The 22,156-nt window shown below is 32.9% G+C and overlaps 1 protein-coding gene across 1 annotated transcript in view; it reads right to left on the reverse strand.

Moving 5' to 3' along the window:
* Nucleotides 1–21,746, reverse strand: part of LOC118192884 (uncharacterized) — a 121,729-nt gene extending 99,983 nt beyond the window's left edge. The window contains exon 1 of the mRNA XM_085807074.1: nucleotides 20,550–21,746. Within this exon, the coding sequence (XP_085663200.1) occupies nucleotides 20,550–21,551 (1,002 nt within the window). The 5' untranslated portion in view covers nucleotides 21,552–21,746. The remainder of the gene's footprint in view (nucleotides 1–20,549) is intronic.
* Between the last annotated feature and the right edge of the window lie 410 nt (nucleotides 21,747–22,156).

Here is a 22,156-nt window from a genome sequence, read left to right on the forward strand (position 1 = left end):
TAGCCCACCAGCGGCCGAGCGGTTAGGTCGCTGAACACTGGTAGTTCCGAGCTGAGTTCGATTCCAGGCGAACGGGCTGGCTGCATGGGCGTTTTCGTGGTTTTTATTATTTTGTATATTAGAAAGGTCCTCCACGAAGGCATCCCTTCCCTTAGGCAGAAAGTCTTCGAGTGTTTTGCCATAATCAAATAAAACAAAACCTCTTAGGCAGATAGCCCTATGATGCTTTGCCGTACTCAAATAAAACAAATAAACCCCTTGGTAGATAGATAAACTCTTTCGTGTACCGCCACCGAAATTCAAACAAATACGTTTCAAAATAACTATACATATCTTAACACAGCATTGATTAGCTTCTGCCTGCAAGACAGCTATTTATACAGCCTTGCAATGTTTTTGTAAGTAATTTCTTCTCCACCTTTTTGTAAGTTTTCAAAAAAACCCGTGGTTAAAAACTATGCAGTGTAGTTTATTTCTCTTCCTGTAATCCTTTTCCCTTTCACTGCAGTTTCAGACATTTTATCTAGAAAAAATGATGCGTTTACCTCACAGGCAGTTCGTGAGTGTTGTGATGTGGCAGCAGCCATGGACGCAACAGAGTATTAACATATTTTTAAGCAGCATATCGAAATTATGCAACTTGTAATGGACATAGTAAAAGATCTGTTTGTAACTTGAATAGTGAGTCATACAGACCCAAAATTTAATAATTATTTTTTCTGTCGGAAATGTTATAGCTCTGGCTCTATTTTTGTGTCCTGTTATGTTTCGCTGCCGAGGTATTTATATTTATCTTAGCAGATGTTGTGAGTTCACGAGGCGTAACAAATTTCCAGTTATCAGACGCATTTCCATTCGATATACCATAATACGTTTTTCTTTTCATATTAAATGTATCCAATGCTTAATTTAGTGAACGATTTAAAAAGCCAGAATATGTATTACTTAACAAGTTTGATTGCGTATTATTTAATAATCTTTATTTAATATTGTTGCGAGGCCCACCAGAGGCCGAGCAATAGGGTTGTTGAACACTGGTAGTTTTGCTTGCAAGAATATGGCCAGTTTCACCCACCACAACCGAATTGGACCTGGTTCGACCTGGTTTACCCTGCGTGTAAAGTGGATTCGAAGCAGTTTCTGTAGAAAGTCCTCCACGAAACATTTCTTTCCTTAGCAGATAGCCCTTGCGTGCTTTGTTATAATCAAACAAACCAAACTTTAATATTGTTGCGGGCTACCATTTCGATGATCTCTCTGAATTATCGCTCCGAACAATAGGACGAAATTAACAGCTAATTACAAAATGCATATTTACAGATAGCACAGTAAAACAAAATCAAGCAGCTTAAGCAAAACGCGGATATAAACAAATTCCTGCTTATAGCATGAGAAATATCGGCAACTGTCAAAATCACTTACAAAGTAAACTCAGAATTCAGCTAATACTAAATCTCACAACTGAATAACAACTTGCCCGAACTCTCTTTGCCGCAGTTACACGGGCACTGATCTGGTGTAACCAGAGCTTCTAGAAATTTCGAGAAATATCAGTCGCCAAGGCGTGAGGAGCGTATCTCGCATTTCACGTAGGCTATTTTTACATTCTGAGCATTGCCACTCTCAGAACAACAAAATCAACCATTCCATATAACAAACAAACACAGACATAAAAAATACACGCGGCCACAAATGCGAAACAAATAAATACAACAATGCAATAAAAGGGATTTAAATAGAGAGATGTACAACAATAGTTTAATAATATATGCAACTGATGGAATTCATAATACTTCAAAATTCCCGCGATTTGTAATGTACCTGACTGATAAATTTTATGGTCATTTGAACCATTACGTTATAAAAGATGTCGATGGATTTGTTAGATCAGGGTAAAGAGGATTGCATTTACTAGATTATGATAAAATGCACTAAGGTTATCCGACTAAGAGGAAAGCTGTCTTCGTGGAGGATTTTCTAAGAGAAACTAGCTGGCGGAAAGCCCGAAAATGCAACCATCCCGTTTGCCAGGATTTGAACCCGGGTCACGCTATCAGTATTCAGTGGTATCCTCTTGACAGCTGGTGGCCAATTGAATAAGGCAAAGCACACAAGTCTATCTGCCTAAGTTAAGTTGTTGATTTATCTGATTATGGCAAGTCCACGACGGCTATCTGCCTAAGAAGAGGAATTTCTTCGCGGAAGACTTTCTAAGAGAAATTGGCTCAAATACACGTTATATATGGGAAAAATCACGAAAATGCCCGTTTGCCGGGATTCGAGCCACGGACCGAACTACCAGTGTTTAGCGACTTTACCGCTAGACCGCTGGTGGGTCTGTCTCCTTGACAGAGAGAAATGCCATCATGCAAGGTGTTTTTAAAAGAAAGTGTTTCATAGTGACGTTACACATATCTAACAACAAGTTTTTTAACGTAAAGGTCTTATGCGATGTCGAACGGTAACCACTGTCATTACAGGCAACTTTAAGATCCATACTTTAATTTTTAATGGAAAACTAATGTAGCAGAGAGTGATACTCAGGTCAGAGGCAGGTTTTGGGAACACGCCTGTCACATTCGTGAGGGGTCCCGCGTTCCGAGCAGCCCCAAAATCAATAATTAATTTTTTAATTCAATCAGCACCCATTTGCGGAGGTCAGTGAGGAAGATGTAAGCACTTAACCCCACTGACGTTCGCTAAAGAGTGGTTCCTTACTTTTTTTTTTTTTTTTTACCTCTAAGTAAAGAAGCGAGCAAAAGCTGGAAATATAATATTTGTGTTTGTAGAAAAGCTTAATATAATAGTTCTTAATATAAACATTTTACTAAAGTTTATTTCACATTAAATACACCAAATTAAATTCGAGGTTTTCTCAGTTTTTGTGCCTGAAATGTGTACGAAGGTTTCCCTCCAGTCTTTGATGAATTTGATTGAATCTAAAGCAAACCTAAAGAATGAATATTCTGTCTTTTACTCCGGCAGTTTGAATTTAAGTAAAACTTATTCAGTGAGTATTTTTTCTCATCACAATTTAATCCTCATTTTACGATAGGAATGTGGTTACTTTAAATAAACTCATATATTGCTTTTCCCTAAATAAGAAACTAAAAACATTCATAGTTTAATGCATGGCATCATGGAGCATATTACATGTAGATAAAAGTTTATTTTTTAATCCTTGTTGGAGAAAAAGTTATTAAAACTTTAAAATATTTCTCTCACTGCATGCAGTTAAGGTAATTTTGAGATCATTTTTAACGAAACTTACGAACGAAACGTTCAGCTTATCTATTTACTAATAAGAAATATACTACTCGAACAAAATGTTCAAACATACAGTGCGAAAGAGGATTCTAAGAATTTGAAAGTTATTCCTCTCCATTTTGAATTTCTTTATTTAAAATAATCATAATGAGACCTAGAAGGAAGGATATTCTATAGACCGGACAATATTTCAAAGTACATGAACTATCATTCCATTAGGCTCCTTCTAACGAAATCCAGTATATTGTATGTATACTATAGAAAAAAAGAAATCAAAACAAAAGCATTTATTTAAGAACACTTATTCATTTTAGAATACTGGCAGCTTTCAGTCTTTACCGTGCCGCTTAAGAGTGTTCGCACACCTTATGCCGGGAGATCCCAAGGTCCGTATAAAGTGATATTACTAACCTTAAGGACACTCTACTGAAGGCGTCGCGATGAGAGTGTCAATGGAAGGAGAAGAATATATAATAAATTTGACCACCTCAAATTTGACCAAAAATGTAGCGAAATGTCGCCCTTTAATTCTCTTTCTACTCTTTGAAGCCATTTCATGTTTCATTTCAACAAAAAGTACTATTAAAAAATTATCTTTTACTTCGAAATCATTTGTAAATAACATTAGTATTTTATTCTGTTATATATATATATAATTTTAAAAATAACCTTTCGTTATAATCAAATCAAATAAATTTTTACTTTGCCTACATTTTAAAATTTTACTTACATAGGTAATATTTTAACTAATAAAAACTTATTTTATTACTTGATTAATTTATTTTACTCATATTTACAGCAGATACGTAAGCGATTTTTCATCAGTTCCTTATTTCTATTTTATGACTGCTGAACCAATTCGACCTGGATTCAATTCCAGGCCAAATGGGCTGAATTGCACGGTTGGTTCTCGTGGTTTTTTTTCTCCATGTGCATAGTGAATATGAGCCAGTTTCTCCTACAAAGTTCTCCACGAAGGCATCTCTCCTTTTAAATAGATAGCCCTGGCCAGCTTTGCCATATTCAAATAACTTAACCTGTTTCCTAACAAAGAAGTGCCGCAGATTCAGTTGATTAAAGAAAGGCTAAATTTGAAGATAAATTATTTGCGAAACCGCAAGGGGTGCGTTTACTGAAATTTTACTTTCATTCAACCGTACGCCGAAAATTTATACTTTCGCATTCATCATATAAGAATCAAATATTAGTTTGCTTTCGAAAGAGCCCGGAAAAGTGATTTGCGCGTGACAAGTGGAACTAACCGCGTCTTTCGAGTAGAAGCGATGTTAACGGAAGAAATAGATTCGCTAACCTGTTCAAGTTCGACCTTGAAGGCCGAATAGGCTGTGTTCCTCCCCTATGTCTTAGCCATGGAGGTAGGAAGTAAGAAGGAGTCGCCCTAAACAAGTTTCTCCGTACCCTGCTCTGAAGCACCGGCGATCCCTACGTGGTGACCAAAACATTGGGTCATTTACCATTGAGTTCTATGGGATTTGACGCGTTCGGGTGTAAATATTTTGTAATTACGTCGCAAATATACATATAAATGTATATATTTTCTTTTTCTACAACACTTCAGAGTCCTAAGTATGGGAAAACAACATATTTTTAAACAACATTTCATTCTGAACGGAATTAAATGCTATACTTTTCACAGGACAGTTTTCTCAGAATGGTTTAATTTGAATGAAATATTTTCACAAGTTTTCGTTAATTACATTAGAAAAAAAAATTAAGGTAATTTGATTTTATTCGGTTAAGGTACAAAAATTAAGATCAAAGTTTATTGTATTATTAATATTAAAATTATGCATTATTTCTTTTCTATTTATAGAGCTTCTTCCTAAAATACTTTCTTAAATATGACATGATTTTTTGGCTTCTTTTAAATCGAAAAATGTAAGTCAATTTATAATTAATGCTCTATTCGGTTCATTTTAAATTAGAGAATTATTAGGAATTAGCGAAATACTTTAAAGAAGTATTCGCTAATTCCTAATAATTAAATAGGTATTAAATACTATTTGACTTTCTCTGAACATTTCTGAAAGGGAATAAAATAAGTTTTTTTTTTAAAGTAATATTTAAAACTTGTAACTGAGTTATTATAAAATGTAAAGGGAATAATTCTTTTAATTATACTTATCAGATTTTTTTTTTTAACCCTTCATTTCAACAATACATATTCCAAAACTCTTTATTACGTTCTTAAGTGCGCATCTCATAGCATTTGCTTTACAATACCTTTTAACAGATTGCTTTCCAATACGAACAATTCTTGCTTAAATAGTTTTATAACGTATTTGTCAACAGGATTTCAATTTATGTTTACAATTCAATATTAAGGTTATTATATATTTAGATAACATTTATAATCATTATAAATTTAATCATTAGATTTCTTCACAGTACTTTCACAGTTGTTTATAAGGAATAAATTCTTCATTTCAAATACATTTATAAATAATTTAATGAATATTTAAGTATTTTGTCAAAGGCAGATACATGCTTTTTGCAAGCACATGCATAAATACCCATACATATTTCCTATTTATCATTTACGGTATGTGCAAATCTTTAATTTCTGTGCATTCACTATATTTTTCGTGTAAAGTAATTTACACTCATTTAGCATACACCCGAAAGTTTTACATAAAAAATATATATGAATATAATTTGAATGAAAATTATAAGTATTATTTTTAATACCCACTCAAAGGTCAGTTTTTCTTCAAAATTCCTCCACGATGGCATCTCTCTCTTTAAGCAGATAGCCCTTGCCTGCATTACTCTATTTAATAAAAACTTAATCTGACCTATGTGCCTAATTACAAGTATTTTAACATACATAATTTTATATTTACATTTAGCCATCAAGTTTCAAAATTTTCAAATCTTCTAGAAAATAAATTTTGGCAGATCTCTTTTAGCAACTTTCTTAAAATCTATATTTTTGTAGTGCAACAGCTTAGAATTTTATAAAACAAATTCATAATCAAAATCGCTGTTGTTAGTTATCGAAAAATAACCAAGATTTTTGCGTAAATGTCAGTAAACTATACAAACTGCTATTATCTATCACACTATGAATGTTTCTTTCATGCGAGAGTGTCCCTTTTTCGATTTCTATGGAACTGTCGTGTGTCGAAATACTATCAGAATCTTGTCAAGCGAGCTTCTGAATGTAAACAAAGAACACCCCGTCTGGTGACCCAAGCGTCAAAGCAGTGCTTCACTTCTAGCGCGGAATGGCCCCTCCTCCCTTTCCTACCTCCATGGTCTAGCAGTGCTTCACTTCTAGCGCGAAATGGCCCCTCCTCCCTTTCTTACCTCCATGGATAAGACCATGGAGGTAGGAAAGGGAGGAGGGGCCATTCCGCGCTAGAAGTGAAGCACTGCTTTGACGCTTGGGTCACCAGACGGGGTGTTCTTTGTTTACATTCAGAAGCTCGCTTGACAAGATTCTGATAGTATTTCGACACACGACAGTTCCATAGAAATCGAGAAAGGAACACTCTCGCATGAAAGAAACATTCATAGTGTAATGGATAATAGCAATTTGTATAGTTTACTGACATTTACGCAAAAATCCCATCTTGGTTATTTTTCGGTAACTAACAACAGCGATTTTGATTATAAATTTGTTTTATAAAATTCTAAGCTGTTGCACTACAAAAATATAGATTTTAAGAAAATTGCTATGAGAAAACTGCCAAAATTTATTTTCTAGAAGATTTGAAAAGTTTGAAAGTTTTGAAAAGTTTGTTGTAAATATAAAATTATGTATGTTAAAATATTTGTAATTAGGCACATAGGTCAGATGAAGTTTTTATTAAATAGAGTAACGCATGCAAGGGCTATCTGCGTAAAGAGAGAGATGCCATCGTGGAGGAATTTTGAAGAAAAACTGACCTTTGAGTGGGTATTAAAAATAATGCTTATAATTTTCATTCAAATTATATTCATATATATTTTTTTATGTAAAACTTTCGGGTGTATCCTAAATTAGTGTAAATTACTTTACACGAAAAATACAGTGAATGCACAGAAATTAAAGATTTGCACATGCCGGAAATGATAAATAGGAAATATGTATGGGTATTTATGCATGTGCTTGCAAAAAGCATGTATCTGCCTTTGACAAAATACTTAAATATTCATTAAATTATTTATAAATGTATTTGAAACAAAGAATTTATTCACTTATAAACAACTGTGAAAGTACTGTGAAGAAATCTAATGATTAAATGCATCTAATTTATAATGATTATAAATGTTATCTAAATATATAATAACCTTAATATTGAATTGTAAACATAAATTGAAATCCTGTGGCCAAATACGTTATAAAACTATTTAAGCAAGAATTGTTCGTATTGGAAAGCAATCTGTTAAAAGGTATTGTAAAGCAAATGCTATGAGATGCGCACTTAAGAACGTAATAAAGAGTTTTGGAATATGTATTGTTGAAATGAAGGGTAAAAAAAAATCTGATAAGTATAATTAAAAGAATTATTCCCTTTACATTTTATAATAACTCAGTTACAAGTTTTAAATATTACTTTTAAAAAAAAACTTATTTTATTCCCTTTCAGAAATGTTCAGAGAAAGTCAAATAGTATTTAATACCTATTTAATTATTAGGAATTAGCGAAATACTTATCTAAAGTATTTCGCTAATTCCTAATAATTCTCTAATTTAAAATGAACCGAATAGAGCATTAATTATAAATTGACTTACATTTTTCGATTTAAAAGAAGCCAAAAAATCATGTATATTTAAGAAAGTATTTTAGGAAGAAGCTCTATAAATAGAAAAGAAATAATGCATAATTTTAATATTAATAATACAATAAACTTTGATCTTAATTTTTATACCTTAACCGAATAAAATCAATTACCTTAATTTTTTTTTTTTCTAATGTAACTAACGAAAACTTGTGAAAATATTTCATTCAAATTAAACCATTCTGAGAAAACTGTCCTGTGAAAAGTATAGCATTTAATTCCGTTCAGAATGAAATGTTGTTTAAAAATATGTTGTTTTCACATACTTAGGACTCTGAAGTGTTGTAGAAAAAGAAAATATATACATTTATATGTATATTTGCGACGTAATTACAAAATATTTACACCCGAACGCGTCAAATCCCATAGAACTCAATGGTAAATGACCCAATGTTTTGGTCACCACGTAGGGGTCGCCGGTGCTTCAGAGCAGGGTACGGAGAAACTTGTTTAGGGCGACTCCTTCTTACTTCCTACCTCCATGGTCTTAGCCCCTCCACCAAAACCATGGAGGTAGGAAGTAAGACCTTTCTTACCTCCATGACCAAAACCTACACGTACACAGCTTGGGCTTCTATTCAGCTGCACGTATGGTTTCTTCGTAAACGTTATCGTTTGCTCTGTCGCAATATTGAAAAAGGGTTTAATTCTTCCCGAGGAACATTTATTCTTAAATAGTACTACGCAAATAACGCTGCTATTCTCAGTTTTTTGCAAAGGCAAAAAATAATGTTCCTTTAACATTCATTCGCAAAGAATTTTATAAATAATAACTATCTTAGAGATGTATGCATTTTTTTTTTTTTTTTTTTTTTTTTTGTTTTGTTTTGGTTTTCGTTCGGTAAATAAGTACCACTGATGTTTTGATGAGTATTTAATTCCATATTTTCTCTGGCTATAAATCTATTGAAGATTGACAAGAAAATACAGCAATAATAATTTTCGTATAGAAAACCTTCATAATAACACATCTACCGATAGCACAGACATTTATCATTTAAACGTGTTTCGGACTTCCTGATGGAGTTTAAAAAGAAATGTTTTTAAAATTATTTAAATATTTAATACATACGTAAATATAAGCTTAAGTTTGGTAAGCTGTTTAATATACACGTACATATCGGTGAAACAACACTTCAGTTGCGTGTGTGTGATTATGGCAAAGCTTCGAGGGGTATCTGCCTAAGGGGAGGGATGTCTTCGTGGAGAAATTTCTAAGGAAAACTGGCTCGTATACACGTTACACATGGGGAAAACCACGAAAACGTCAATGCATCCAGCCCGTTCGCGGAATTCGAACCTCGGACCGAACTACCAGTGTTCAGCGACTTTACTGCTCGGCCGCTGGTGGGCCTTAAACACTTCAGTTGTAAAATTTTGTTTTGATAATATTAAGAAGCAAAATTGTTTCACAACACAACAAAATAAGGTACTTTTCCGTTTTGCCGGCGCAAGCGATAAAGTCGCCAATAATGGTACAACCAATGCCAAACGGAATATTCTCGCTGGTAACCTTTTACGCCTCATTTTGAAAACAAGTCGCAGCTTTTTCTTATCAGATTGATTGTTTCTTTCAATACTGACATATAATTACATAGTATTTTTATCAGATAGTTCAGTTTTATGTCTAAGGCCATTTTCGGTAATTAAGTCAATTAGGATGCAATCACAGCGCTTACCTGAAGCCGAAAATATAGAAAAGGTAAAGTCAAGGGTTAAATTCATCCATTCTAATAAGAATGCATTAGCGAAGTAAAGCACTACAGTTTTACATAATTTCTGAGTAAGCTATTCGTATGCATTGAAATATTTCTTGCATTTAAACTTGTGTTCCAAATTAAGATTTAACTTGAAATTAATGTAGATAATTACTGAGAGCATTAGATTTTTTGTAGAGTAGTTTACGTGAGAGGAGATCGCTTGGAGTCACGTAATATGAACCGGCGAATCAGGATGTTGAACCATGAAAGCATAGTAAATTCTTAAATCAATGTCTTTTTACAAATTTATTGTCTTTATTTATTGGCCTTTTTATAAAAGTTTAAGCGATATTTAAATGTTTATGCCTTCTTTTTTTAAAAGAATTCTTAGAACTAACATTTTTTAAATATTTTTTATGTGTATACTGTATGTTGTCGCCAATAAAGTCTGCTTGGCGAGATTTGCGCAGGCGAAACGGAAAAGTACCCAAAATAATAATGAAACGCGTAAGGTTGGTTTAACAAAAGCTTTATTTTTATGGATTAAATTTATATGTAAAACAAAAACAATGAAGCGAAACCGTTATTTAATTTCAGCTCGACACAGATCAACCTATAGAAAAAGGGTTCTCAACGGGGGGAGAGTCATAGTTTCAGAGGATGTGGTCATCCCGACTTGTTAGAAAATAATCTAAATAAATGTATATGCATTTTTCGAGTTTGGGAAAGCGAAGGGAATGATCCGATAGCAATGTTGAAAGGGACGCATGAAACAAAAAAGGTTGAGAAACACTGCTACAGAATTTTCAGTTTGATATCTGTGCAAAATATTCGGCATGAGAATTTTGTTGATTCAAATGTAATATCACTTTCATTATACTTCAATGGAATTGCTATTATAACAAACTTTATATATATGTATTTTATACAGTTCTAAGTGTTATAGACTGAATTAACAAACGTGAATTAATACTTTTTATCTTGCAAAAGAATAAAATTACCATAAATGCAGTAAATACACCAGAAAAAAACTAAATATTTAATATCTTAATCTGATCACCTAAGATACATATAATATTCTGCTATATATGTACCCAATAGTTTTATATGTTTTAAAAATCTAAATATTATGCATCAAAGCTTTCAGTAACATTCCGAATTTATCATTGTGTCTTTGAAACGTTTCAGGGGGGGAAAAAACAGACTTTCCAATAAATTCCAAAATATTTATTATTTCTAAAGTTATTTATATGTAGAGCATTTTTAACATTACAAATAATAACAGTACAAATAAGAGGCTCATACATCTATATAAAAAGTGCTTACAAAATGACATTAAAATGAACGGTAACCTAAATTTTATATTAATCTCTTACCTAACTTTGCGTAAAGTTTTAGATTATAGAAAAATGAAAGGATTTTAAATGTAAGAAAAAAAACGAAATCGTACCTACCTTTATATTAATTTCATAAAGACTAAAACCCCCTTCATTATTTCAGATACTGTTGATTATAAATGTAAATGGAAATTAAAATTTGATATTTACTAGTTAATATTTACAGATAAGTGGAAGTAATTCTAAATCTACTTACCGAATACGAAGCTGAACAAAGGTGACTTAAAATTACGTTGAAACGTTATATAATGACAATACTTCAATTAATTACTTTTAAGGTAAAACTGATAACTAGATAGTACACAGTACTTAAATATTTAACAATAAACTTTTATTCCTTTTTAAATGCATAACAAAAGTATGATTTTAGTATTTTAATTACATATCTAAAATAACTTAAATGGCTATCCAATAATTTGCACTAAAAGGTAAGCTAGAATGTTTATTATTTGATTTTACCACTGAAATAATATCTAACTAATATAACTGAAGTGAAGTTTAAAGGTGATCAGATTAAAATTCATTTGTGTTGACCGACCATATTATTCTAGTAAAATTTTTATTTAATGGAAATAAAGATTATTCTTGATAATTAATGAATTACATCAGTTTTAAACTACCGTTAATGACTGATGTCCAGTATAAGATTAATGCATTCAAATGCTCATACAATCCCCCACAAATACTGTAAACTGTAAACTGTAAACTAATGTTTACAAATAGCCTAATCAATATTTCATTCAATTTTAGCCTTTAGTTATAAGATCTTCCTCTTAAGCAGATTTCCTTCGAGTGTTTTACAATAATCGATAAAACAGACAAATATTATGCGGTTTTGATGATCTAAACATTGGATATTACTGCTTTTAAATGTACTTTGCTAGAATTAGTACTCTGTTTTTGTGAACACTATAAAGCATTCAATTCTAATACTTAATTCAGTGATTATTGATGAACGTTAATTAGTTCTGGAAAACATTCTTAAGTGTGTGTGTGTATTGAGAATACGGCAAAGCACACTAGGGCTATCTGCCTAAGGGGAGGGATGCCTTCGTGGAGGACTTTCTAAGGGAAACTGGCTCGTATACACTTTACACATGGGGAAAACCACGAAAACGCCCATGCAGCCAGCCCGTTCGCGGGACAAACATTCTTAAAAATCTAGCTGTGAGCATTTCTTGCCTTTCTTCCGACCAATAAAATTCAAATGCATTGCACCCATAATATTAACCATAATGCTCATACTATTTTAAAATGTAACTTATGTAATGCCGTTCTGCCATAAACCCATTAGCTCAGAACTTCATCAATTTCAGATTCTGTACATATAACTTCTTCTTTCAATTTTGCTATAACTTAAAAAAATAAGTAATTGATGCATTCATCATAAGTTTAAGACTATTAAATGGGATGACATACTAATTTGTGGCCTTGTATTCAATGAAAGTGATTATTACTGTGAATAAAATATATTTGTAAAACGGATACACACAGTAAAGATTCAGGAACAATATTAATGAAGTCAAAAATAACACGTCACATAACATAAGGAATTTATAATTGGAAGCACTTAGACGACATGTGGGAAAAAGATGACAGTAAAAAAAATTATCTTGAATACTTCTGCGTTATTAAACTAGTCATACGTACTTTGTAATAGGTTATCCAAGTCTTTCTTTATAATAAATGCATATTTACCATAAATGCTTCCAGAGAGGTACACAGTAGAGTCGACTGATATATAGAGTAGGCTGCCGATTATCCGATATAACCACGGAAATGTAACTAATAGCAGAAATTACGAATACTCTACTGTTTGTTTCCTTCAAGACATATCCACCGCATTGCTAGCAAATGAGTTCTGAGAACAGCAATCACAGAGGCAAGATCATAGGTATTCGTTCTGAAAAATCTAAGTTATTCATGCTATCTTTCATATGAATGTTCTTAATTGTTTTGTATTAGTCAACTATTATGTTTTAGTGTGTTATTTTCAGTACTGTATTAAAAATGTATCATATCAAATGGTGGAAGAAAGTCGCTTTTGCAACTGAATATATTATTAGAAAGGAAAAAAAAATATTAGTATAAAGCTATATATATACAATTTTATTATAATCAATCTTAAGTACTATTTCGAAGCTGTATAGTAATCATATTTTGTAGTTTTCGATTCGGGGGGGGTAGGGTTCGCCCAGGTGCCCGGGTGTCTTTAAACACCGTTTTACTGGAACTGAATAGAAACTTCCTAAGACAGCTAGATAATGCAAAGTCGATCAAAGAGTACTTTCCAATTCAAGCTTTAGAACAGTAACTGTTAAGGTCTGAAAAACGAAATAATTTGTCGAATTTACAAGATATATATCACTTTTTGTATCGATTTCAATGCTAAAAGAGCTTTTTAGTTTTACAGTTTTTTACAGTTCTTCCGTACAGTGTACCGTAAAAGGAAGTCGTATTTTGTAATTGAATATTTTTATTATTGCAGGCATAAAAAAGATAAAATTACATATTGGTTTCAATATACAGTTATGTCTCTCTTTTATTAAACCAAGTTTGACAAGAATTTTATTTTTTGTTTGAATGAGTCAACATTAATTTACCTTCAGTATTTCCGTATTATCCAACAATCCTAACCATTAGATCAGCAATCAGTTTCGCGTATGTCAGATAAACAATAGCCTACTGTATTTAAAGTTCTGCCACCAAAACAAGTCTAATGTCTTAATTAATCTTCATTCTTAGAATGTTCCTTTCAAGGAAAATACGAATAAGTATCATTTTGCTAAGATATGTTGGTATAAATCCCTTAGCTTTTTCTCAGCTTTGCTTAATAAATAATTAAAATTACACTAGTCCTTAATGATCTGAGAACTGGCGATTTGTAGTTGACTCTAAACTCCATGAGATGCTTAAATTGCTTTTCGAGCAATAAATGGATTAATTTACTAGGTAAATGTACTAGGTATTGCTGCGATGTCAACTCAAAAAGTCTAATTTTAAATGTCTAGTTATAATATGTCTTGCAATTTTTAAATGCAATCTAAAAAATATCGGAAGATTTAGAGAAGTGTGTGTGAAAACCTCACGATGGTGTATAATAGACGCACCTTACTACTCTTGGTATCAGCATTACGTAATTCAAACAAAAATGTACGGATAAATTCCTGAATAACTCTTTTTTTAGGGGGAGAGGTTAGATAGCACACTGACGGTGAGATTTATTTCATGCCTTATCTTCTACAAGCTAATTTCGATACAATAAAAAAAAACTCGTTTATCGTCATATTAAGACAAAATAATAAATAAATAAAATAAAATCCTGTTACATAACTTCCCCTTCGTCAAATGAATCAAACTGATACAGAAAACACGATAGTAAACAAAACTAGGACAGGATAACACTAACAACTCATAAAGAAACGGATTCGTGTGAATTGATTACATACCTAATTGCCAGATTACTACGAATGACACTACTAATTGACATTTCAACTTGACCTTGAAGGATTAGAAATATAATTATGATGAAACAAATTAGAGGCTCCTCATCCTCAAGGTGCTTTTTTAGTTTCTTGATAGTCACAGTGATCATGAAAGATCCATTAACCGGATTTAATTACTGACTTCTAGGAATAGCATACCATCACAACAAACCGGCTGCAATTACAACGTGAGCTAGAAAAGGAATTAAACTCATGCTCTTCCCGAGTCCGTTGAGCAACAGGATAAATTTCGCCAATTTCAAACGCATTATTTTGTAAAATAAGTTTCTCTGTGCGTAATTGACTACAATGATATTCCGGCTGTTCTTAAAATTCAGAATTGTGCAGTATTTTAGCATTTTTATATCTGCGATAAGTGGCTTAAATTCATTTATAAGTTAAGAGAGCGAAGCATGAACAAATGTTTCTTTGATCTCCCGATTAATCTTTATTACCTCCAATAAAACCTGGATATTATCTGTAATTTCTGAAGAACTAACGGTTTCGTTTCTAGTGCTTTTCAATGTATTTACATTTTTTGTACCACTCTGAACTTTTTGGGGGATCGGAAGGGAGACAGCAGTAGTTTGCTTCTTAGCAGTTTGTTTATTACATCCCTCATCCACTCGGGTAAGTTTGTGAAGACGCCAACCATCTGAGTTCTGAACTTTATGACAATTTTATGGGCTGTACTTATGCTAATATTCTTATGATGCTTACTTTTAAGGCCCATATTTTTACGTTATACATAGGAAATATTACAGGAAGCAGCACGTCCGGTCAGTCGCCAGAAACACAGACAATGAGTAACTACCAGTATTTTTAACATCAGGGAAAAGTAAGATCCTTGAATACCGGTAATTTGATCTAGGTTGGCTGCTTGACAGCTTCCGTATTTTTCTACATGTATAACGTAAACACGAGCCAGTTTCTCTTGAAAAGTTCCTCCAAGAAGGCATTTCTCTTCTTAATCACACAGACCTTGCGAACCTTATCGCCCAAACAACCAAATCGTGACTTTATACACCCAGTTAGGGTCTTTGAAACAGCAATTATTCTGGTAGAATTGTGCTAGCAAATCAAATACAGCTAGTTTTCAATCATTATCGAGTATGTCAGTATTCTTTGAAAGTTTCTAAATATTAATTTTATGCACAAGTAATCATTTTATGTAACAACTATATTAACCTTAATATTGTTTGATGTAATTTAAATTTAACCTGATTTCAAATGATATCTTTATATCCAAAATATCACCAATTATCTAGCACCAATTTGAAGAGAAAAATTGCTAGTATCATCAATTAAGAAATCGTGATAAAAAAAATAAAATTTTTGCCGACCTGTTGAAAAGCATTTATATATAAATCGTTAAGAGAAGAGGGAGTTACGCCTTAAAGTTCTGTAATTAATTTTACTCTTCCACAGTATACATATTTTTGCTTCTTTTAGCTTCCATTATATTTATGTTTCAAATCAGGAAAACCTTTGATTAAAAATTCCTCTGTTCTGCGCAATAGCATAAAACCAAATCACGAAGAAATCTTTTTGGAAGAAAAAAAGACAATCATTAAGATTAAAATCATCAAAGAGAAGTTCTACTGACATGGTAAAAGATGATAACTAAGAACAATAGGCTTTGTAGCAGAAAGAGTTACTAGCAATTATCACACCAAATTTCGATTGGAAAATTTGATATGTAAAAACGTTGGCTGAAATTAACAATAACGTTTCTCGTGTGACCTTCATCGTTAAAAAGACACTTAGAAGAAAGGCAGAATAGATTAGAGTTAACTATGTAGCTGAGAATTATTTTGAAATATCATGCAGACATATTCGCTTCGCAATAATTACGTAAGAGAAAATGCAATCTAGTCAACTCTACTTCATTGTTTAAGGCTTGAATTCACATGGCTAATTTCAAATGCCGACATTATAATTGAATATTTCCGTCTAATGCTTCCGTTGTCAGAGCTAAAATTAAAGAGGACACAACCGCAACAAAAAAAACAAAAACAAAAACAAAAATATGACAGTGCTATTTCGACATATTTGCTCCTTCCCCTTAAAGTAGCATTATATGCAGAAACGATACTCTTTTCATTTGCTGTACCTATTCTGAATTCAAAGTTACGATCATGATGCGTGCAAACACGATAGATCTGCTACATACACACTCCGTTGTTTCCGCCTCCACTCATATAAAAACGCTCGTTCAGTATCTGCGAGATAAATGTTTCAGATTAAGTAGATAACGTCGAAACCTTAACTAATTATGTCATGCAGGATTAGCTGTTTAATTGATTAAGACCAAGCACTCGAGGGCTATCAGCGCAGAGGATATGGATACCTTCGTAAAGGACTTACTAAGGACAATTGACATAGCACAAGACAAAATCATGAAAACAATCATGCGCGGACGAGATATAAACCCAGGCCGAATTATCAAGTTTTCAATGATTTTATAAATTCGGAGACCTATTATCTAATTTGTCCCTAATTACCTGATTACAGCGTAACACAAGGATTTGCAATCTAAAATAGGGATCCCTTCGTGGATGAATTTCTAATGGAAACTAGCTCGTATTTACGTTATGTGTTGCCTGCACATAACGTAAATACCAGCTAAAATCATGGAAACTCCATGCAGCCAACCAGTTCGCTGGGACCCTAAATCAATTTGATTAGCCAGTGGAGAGAGCTATGAATTGGAGGGAAGGGTATTTTTATTATCTTTTCATAGTAAATTACTTTTTGCACAATTTATAGATTTTTTTAACAAATTATTTTCTTTAAAACTTATACAGAAAAAGTTAGTTAAAAGGTAAGCATTATAAATCTCTCAAATAATTCGAGAAAGAGTGTTAAGGCTTTAAAAATATTTTAAATTATCGTAAAATATTTTGAAAACATATAAGTTTGAGCTACTTCTGTGGAAAGATTGCATCGTTGGATAAAGCTTATTAAATTATGGCAAAGTTTACTAGGCCTATCTGCTAAGGAAAGAAATGCCACTGGATGGATTCCTAAGGGTAACTGGATCTCATTCAAGTTACATGTGAAAAATCACGAAAGTTCCCATGCAGCTGATTTCTTTCACTGGGAGCCCACCACAAGTCGAGCGATAAAGTCGCTGAACACTGGTAGTTCAGTCCGTGCTTCGAATTCCGGCAAATGAGCTGGCTGAACGAGCGTTTAAGTGGTTTTTTTCCATGTGTTATATGTATACGAGCTAGTTTCCCTTAAAAAGTCCACCACAAAGGCATCCCTTCCCTTAGGCAGATAGCCCTCGAAGCTCTGTCATAATCAAACCAAACCAAACCTTTCACCGGGATTTGAACTCACGACTTCAGTAGTCTTATCCGTGCGGCAGCTGCTCGGCCTTTCTCGATAAAGAGACAAGACAGAAAGAGAGAGAATGTACTTATGTCACTGGTAGAAACTGACTTCAGAAATGTAGAAAACAATCATTTTAATCATGCTAAAATCATTTGTGCAAATTCTTTTGATTTCTTCCTTTTCAATCACCCGTAGTTTCATTACTTCATTTTCAAGTTCGTTAAGTAAGTTGTCGTCCTCTATTAATTATTTCAGTTTCGTTTAACGAATTAAAAGTAAAGGATAGCTTCAAATCCTTTGCACCCGACAATTTAAATGCTCCAATGTCTGGCACTAAATGGCGATCCACGGCGCCAACATTTCCATGGAGGACATAATACACGAATGCCATTTAATGTAAATTGTATAACAGCTGATATAAATACCTTTATTGCGTATTTACAGAATTTTATTTCTATTACATCAATATTATGGATAATGTTAAGAAAAATTATTTATTTTTGCAGCTTTTATATTGTTTTGTAAAATAGTTGCTTTATTTTTTGGTTTGAAAAATAATTTAATGACAGAAAAGTCTTAGCTACTCTTCTGTTATCGAGACCGGTTTCAGAAATGTATGTATGTATGTGGGTGAGTATATACATACACATGCATATATGAACACATACATAGATTTCTGAATTCGGTCTTGATAACAGAAGAGTACTTAATCTTGCACAGCATCCCATTTTCAATAATTTTTAAGAATTACAATCGCTAATTTGCATTAATTCTTAAGAAGTATCTACAGTAACATATATCACCAAAACGAATTATGTAGCGTCAATAAATAATCCGTTAACTAATGAAAATTTTTAAAGATAAGGCAGTTGGGATTGAATTTTTCCTTAGATGAGTAGTCTTTTAATAGCTTCATATAAAGCGTATGAACATGTAACATAGCATCTATTTTTAGAATCCAATCTAATTAAACATTAATTGCATTAACCAGTTAAATGCAATATAATTAAATCTTACTTGCATTAATCAATGTGTTTAAATCTTTAAGAAGAAAATATTTATTCAAAAAATTAGCATCAGTATTCCCCAGTATTTATAGACATATAGTAGCAAAGATCTGCTATAGAATTTATTTTATATGCTTTTCTTATTGCTAGATACTTAACTGTAAAATTTCCAGAAATTCATGTTTGCACAAAAGGTCAAACTTAAAAAAAGAAGAAATTCAGAATGAAGTTTATCTGTAAAAATTTTCAGTACTTAGTTATTAACAAACGTACGTCATTAACTCAATAGATACAGATTTATTTATTTATTTAAATTATCGCAAAAAAGGCCAACATTTTGACTTACTAAAATTGAAAGTCTTCATTGATAACACTCCTTAGTTTTGAAATCATTCAATAACGTTTATCTATTTTGGAATTTTAATATTTTTTTGCAGTTGCACAGTTTTATAAGTTAAATAATCCTATCCTCAAATATTTATAATAAGATCGATAAAATAATAATGTAATAAGATCGATATCGATAAAATAATAATAATTTGTAATAAGATCGTATAAATTGAGTCACATTTATATTGCAGTAAAAATCTATATTGTAATAAGATCGAAAATGTCTTCAAATGCAACAGCCTTTTCGATTTCGTATAAATTGAAAAAAAGTTAGAAGGTATTCTTAAAAATATTCCTAACATAAAAATGTGTTTTGACTTATGATCTTTATGTACATGTATCGTGAATTTATAATGATCAATACTTATAATGCGCTAAAATGTATCTTTACAATTTTTGAAGAAAAGAATTGGATTACAAGAGGTTTAAGAGCAAGCAAGATGTTTATAAAAATACATATCTAAATCTGATGTAATTTATGCGATGAATATTATTTAAATATTATATTACTTAGAAATTATTAAAAATTAACCAAAATATCAGATTAATTTATTAAAAAATGTGTAGAATACATTTTCTGATTAGGAAAAGATGATTACTTACCGTAATCCAATCCAAACATATGTTCATGATTATTACAAGATTAATTAATATTTTTCGGAATAGATCGGTGTTAAGCGATGATACGTTATATTAAGGCTACAAAGCGCAAAATATTCGGCTCTCTACAGCCACATGCAGGCTAGGCATGAATGTTAAAAAAATAATGCCTTCATCTTGGAAAAAAAAACGACGTAAAAACTATACCCTTTTCTTAACTGCGTCTTCCTTCTTTCAGGAATACGTACCTACTGGCAGTCTTCAAAATTTAGCCAATCATATCAGCACAACTATAACTGGTAGTCTCAACAGAACACATGTCGTCTAAGTAAACACTAGCCAAAGCAAAAGCGGTGACAGTTCTCTCGTATGTGTTCGCTTCGGTAGAGAATTTAACAATTTAAAAACAAATTTAGAAACATAACCGAAACGAAGTAGATAATTCAGTATAATCCTAAAATCATTAAAATTTCAACTGATGTAACATTAACTATAATTTAGCTGTAACTGGTTGGGGGAAATAAAGCGAACAAGCATATTCTTGAGAACTGTCACTTCAAATAAAATTCAACTTACATTTGATGCTGACTGGACCAGAAGAGATACGATACTGGACCGAACTTTGTTCTTCAAGCAAAGCGTTTCACCAGCTTGTCCCGAAAGCATAGCGTGAGCAGCGGCAATCTTTGTTTTGATATCTTCTGAATCTGTCTTTTTATCCGTCGGTACAGAATCAAGTTCACGCAAATGGAAGTGCATATCCCACTGGTCCTTATTAACACTGCCGCCGTTTTCAAGCTCAGAGTCTTTATCCGAATAGGAAGATATAGTAAGTTTTACGTTGTTCCGATTGCCATTGCAAATCACATTGGTTTTAATCGTATTTTTGTTATTAAATTCACAACTGGACAACTCAGAAGGATGGTTGTTATTTGAATTGTTGGCATTTACACTAACTCTTGCACAATGTCTCCTGGACGGCGAAAAACCAGAATCAGTTCCATCATCCGCTTCTCTGTCCGAATCTGATCTTTCACAATCACTGCCAGGGGCACTGGAAGCCCCGCTACTGCTTCTCTCATCTTCCGCTTTGACAATGTGATTGATCGGAGAGCCAACCATTACCGATATTTTATCTTTACAATAGTCTACATTCTTTTTGGCATAAGTACTATTGGGGGTGGAGGTGGTTATGTGTATTTTAGCACTATTTATAGGAGCTGCCACGTTGCCGCTCATTTCGGTGTCTTTCCCTTCGAGCGGCTCCCCGGAAGAATTCACTCGAATCACGTGCACCAGTTGCGGTGTGAGACCGTTGATGCCGACAGATGAGGAAGCGTTGCTATTATGCACGAGCTTCGAGCTCGCGTCATCGAAGCGCTGCGCTTCATTGCGCCATGTAATAGTCGCTTTAGCCCACTCGGATGGATTCTCCGCTAGATCTTTGCTACTCACGTTACCGCTAAGTCTTTCGATTGAACCATCAGGTTCTTGAGACTCGACCGCGGTTCCATTTACTCGAACAGAAATACCTCCACCAGCATGAATTCGGCTGGAAGATGGCTCACTAGCCAGCATTTTATCTCCGAGAAGCTCGCCCCCCAAGATGCTGTTTAATCACTCACAATTCGCAATAATTTTTTTTTTTTTTTCCTAGGAAAAAATAAAAAAATACAGTTCCTAAAGAATCGTATTTGATTGCCGCGGTCGGAAAATTAATAGATACTCAAACCCGGTAGCACACTTACGTCCGTCCTCATAGAGAGAAAGAAGCTTAATGAACTCGTTCTGATGCTGGGATCCACTAACCTGATATTTCGAAACGTGCGACAGGCCGAACGCGCATGCGTGGTTCCTGTTTCGTGAGCGGAGGGGGCGCTGCTGATCGCGCAATGATAGTATGTACGAACCGTATTTACTACATTTCGCGATACGAAAAGAATAAAAGGCGCGTCAACTGACAATATTTGGAAATGTACACTCAAATTTTAGAAAAACTAACAGAAGTGGTAGATGAAGAAGTAATCCAATGCCCTCAAATCTTTTTATAAATTGGTGTTTTTTATTTTTATTTTGTTTATTTATTTTCTTATTTTCTAACTGATCTGCATGATTTATTTCACTGCCGTTTGCTTTTTAGTAAGTGAAAAAATAATAATACTTATAAAGGAAAGGGGTGGATG

The sequence above is a fragment of the Stegodyphus dumicola genome, chromosome X1 (assembly GCF_044657685.1).
Source record: "Stegodyphus dumicola isolate Sdum_Otavi_A_Nest chromosome X1, ASM4465768v1".
In the NCBI taxonomy this organism is placed as follows: Eukaryota; Metazoa; Arthropoda; class Arachnida; order Araneae; family Eresidae; genus Stegodyphus; species Stegodyphus dumicola.